Raw genomic sequence first — 3,581 nt, 5'->3', positions numbered from 1 at the left:
GGGGGGGGGGAGGTTGTTATTCACTTTGTCAAGGGAAAAGATTATGATAGACTTACCTGTTTTCGCTCAGAGATACTGACAATTGCAAATTATCCCTTGGTTTCACTGCTTGGATAAGATCACTTGATGGAATATCCAATGCATGCATCACACTATACAATGTTTTAGTAGTTGCTGTTGCTGTCATTGCAAGTATGCATTGAGCCCCGAGTTTATCACGCAGTAATGATGCTTTAAGCCGCATATATGAAGGCCGAAAGTTGTGTGACCTACCAAAATGTTCGTGATTGTTGATACCACATAGAAGTTACATTTAAATAAGCAAAAGAAAAAGAGAAAAGATAACAAAGTTGCAAAGCTAGACTAGAAAATGTAACTTTGAAAAGGTCAGACTCACCATTCAGAAACACAGTGGGCTTCATCAATAACCACAAGTGAAATTTGAGTGTCACAAAAAATGGATAAAAATTCTGAATTGAGAAACCTCTCTGGTGAAACAAAAAGGACCTGAAACATAAGCATCCACTTATTTTTTAGGACAAGGAGATACCGGAAAGAAAATGATCTCAAGGAACTGCTATCGTATCTGGTTTATAATATTAGTCAACACTCAAATGAGATCGAGTATTATATGCTCATCCAAGAAAGTCCACATTAAACTTGGCCAGCAGATGTGTGACTAAATGTGATAGTGAATGGATAAAAGCTACTTTGATAATGGTGGTGTCCGGCAGCTTTGCACACATCAGCTATTCCAATGGGTACATGTATCATTCTATCAGTACATGTACGGAGTAATTCTAGTCACCAAGGCTTTAGGCAAATGGGAAGAAATCACCTAGCCTTTTTTTTTTTTGGCCTCGGCTGGGATTAGAACCCTAGTCTCCTATGATCTCCATTCCAGTTCCGTCGGCTGCTAGGTCACACATTTGGGAGTACATCAAAGCAAATTTGGAGGAAGTAAAAAAAAGCTTACCTTTATGGATCCCTCTTCTAGTAACTTATAAGTTTCCAAAACCTCCTCAGGTGTCTGCAACAGTGAAAACATTAACTCAGGAATAGCTCAAAATGCCATAAATTCGACAGGGCTAAAATTGCTAATAAGTTATACGCAACCTGGCTGCTACACAAAAGACCACCCTCCACAGCAGCAGGCAGCTGCTTTAGCTGATCAATCATTAAAGAAATCAAGGGGCTAATAACAACCGTAACTCCCTGAAAAACCATTGCCGGCAACTGATAACACAGCGACTTCCCAGCACCCGTTGGCAAAACCAACATTGTAGATTTCCCCGAAAGCACCATCTTGATTGTCTCCAACTGGCCATCTCTAAATGAATCATAACCAAAAGTCAGCTTTAACAACCTCAACAAATTCTCATCCGACGCCTCATTTCTAACCCTCATCACAGCATCTCCAATCAACTTTGTATCAAAATCCAATCTTTCCCCTCCTCTTCCCTTAACTTCCACAACTAAACCTTCTTCATCACACAGACCGTTCCCCCCTTCCCCCTCCTTACCTACAACCCCAACTTTCTTTTTCCATCTTCTATAGAATTTTTTACCGCTTGATGAATTAGAATTCCTTCTTTTGAATTTTGATGCAAACTTTTTACCATAACCATTTATGTTGAGCCTTACAAAGTTACCCTCATTAACACATTTAACCTTCTTTACTGGCAACGAAGACGACACGTTGCTCCCTATTAAATTAGGATGTTTCCTGACAACTGCTTCCTTCTTTTCAGTCTGTTGAGCCAATCGGGGTTCAATAGGATCAGCTTCAGCAGGCTCAAGATTGAGAATGGCTTTTCGGGTTTTCGAAAAGGAAGCAAATTTGGATACGCACAAGCCTCCAGCAGGAAGAACTTCACCAGAACTGTTGTCATTGGATAAAAGGGTGTCGTTACGGTGGATTTGGAAAGGTAAATCGGAGAATTTTGGTGGGGAAAGTGGATTTTGAATTAGGGGTTTCGAACAGGAAGCATTTTTCGTTAAATTTGGAAGAACTTCACTTGAAATGGTGTCGTTTTTGTGAATTTGGAAGGGTAAACTGGAGGGATTTTGTGGGTTTTGAATTGGGTTTTCTAGGGTTTTAGGGTTTGAAGGAGGATTTTTTCTGGGTTGTTTGGTTGAGGGTTTTGGTCTTAGAATTGGGCGGGAAGATTTTGTGGAAGTTATAGAGGTGTTTTTGGCTTGGGTTCTTGACTTTGCGGTAAAAAGAAGAGCACGGCGCGACGGCAACGGCGACGGTTGAGGAGGGTGGCGTGGTGGGGTTGAGGATACGTGAGAGCCATCGGAATCGGAGTCGGAATCCATGGAAGATTTGCTCGGAGTTAAAGACTGGACTTTTGCTTTTTCACTCTTACCTCCAAAGTTTTTCCCGCCAAGATCCTCTGAAGGTCAATGTTGTCACTTCGTATAAACAAAATTTCGTCATTGCCCGTTTGGACATAAGAAAAATTTTCTTTTTCTTCAAAAAATTTTCACTTTTTTCCGTAATCAGCATTTGTTTATAAAATTTTCAATTTCACTTAAAGATGCATTTTAAAAATTTTCGAAAATTTACAAATTTCCAAAAAAACTGTTTTTCAAAATTTTCACTCAGATCACTCACAAAACTTCAAAAACAACTCAAAATTATATTCATGTCCAAACATAAGGGTGTGCATTCGAATCGGTTTATCGATAAATCGAATTGATTATTTGTTATCGGTTTATCGATTTATCGATTTCGATTTCGATTTCAAAATTTTCCTTATCGAGTTATCGATTTCGATTTCGATTTTGTCCTCTTCGGTTATCGGTTTATCGATAAACTGATAAGATATACTAAAAAGACAATTTCTTTTCTTTTCATTTTTTTTTTTTACCCTTACTCTATAATACCCTTTCCTTTACCCTAAGTCTCTAACCCTATTATTTCCTCTACCAGATTTAAGGAATGATCATATTTAAAGTTCAAGGGAATGAAGTTCAAATTAATGGAAAACAGAATTAGCCGTGATGATGTATTTTATTTTTTTTTTATACCGTTGGAGTGTTGGTGGCATACATTTTATCCCTTACTTTAGTTTCGTTGCATGTGTTTGTTGACACAATTTTTATGTTACAAACGGTGTTCGTCTTATTTTAGCTTCTTTTTGTCCATATTAATTAGGCGTGTTTATAACGATATACTTTCCGTGGAAACCCGCAAGTTTTCTTATTGGTGTAATCGATAAGCCCCAAAAATCGAAAAAATCGAAACCTTATTGAAACGATAACGATAAGCATATGTACAAATCGATAATCGATAAGTAATTATCGATAAGGGTCAAAATCAAATCGATAAATCGAATGCACACCCCTATCCAAACACAACTCTAATTTTCAAATACTATTTTCACTTGAAATTTTTTTTCACTTTTTTCTGAAATTTTACAATTCTTATGTCCAAACGCCCACTATCCTTTTCTCATACTTAATTGTTTCTTTAACTTTTTCTCGAGAGAATATGAGATTTGGAATAATTTCATAACTTGATAGCAAACAAGCTATTAGCTTATATGTTAAATGTATCATCATTTAATATTATA

General features: G+C 37.2%; 1 protein-coding gene across 1 annotated transcript in view; it reads right to left on the bottom strand.

The window, feature by feature from the left end:
- Positions 1–2,406, bottom strand: part of LOC109211032 (ATP-dependent DNA helicase Q-like 5) — a 9,996-nt gene extending 7,590 nt beyond the window's left edge. Inside the window, exons 1-4 of the mRNA XM_019374531.1 lie at positions 1,117–2,406; positions 977–1,030; positions 398–507; positions 57–269 (exon numbers count right to left, since the gene is read on the bottom strand). Coding sequence (XP_019230076.1) covers positions 57–269; positions 398–507; positions 977–1,030; positions 1,117–2,322 — 1,583 coding nt within the window. The 5' untranslated portion in view covers positions 2,323–2,406. The remainder of the gene's footprint in view (positions 1–56; positions 270–397; positions 508–976; positions 1,031–1,116) is intronic.
- Positions 2,407–3,581: the final 1,175 nt, after the last annotated feature.

Source organism: Nicotiana attenuata, unplaced genomic scaffold, assembly GCF_001879085.1.
Source record: "Nicotiana attenuata strain UT unplaced genomic scaffold, NIATTr2, whole genome shotgun sequence".
Classification (NCBI taxonomy): domain Eukaryota; kingdom Viridiplantae; phylum Streptophyta; class Magnoliopsida; order Solanales; family Solanaceae; genus Nicotiana; species Nicotiana attenuata.
The sequence above is the reverse complement of the archived record's forward strand: the minus strand, read 5'-3'. Positions and strand labels throughout refer to the sequence as shown.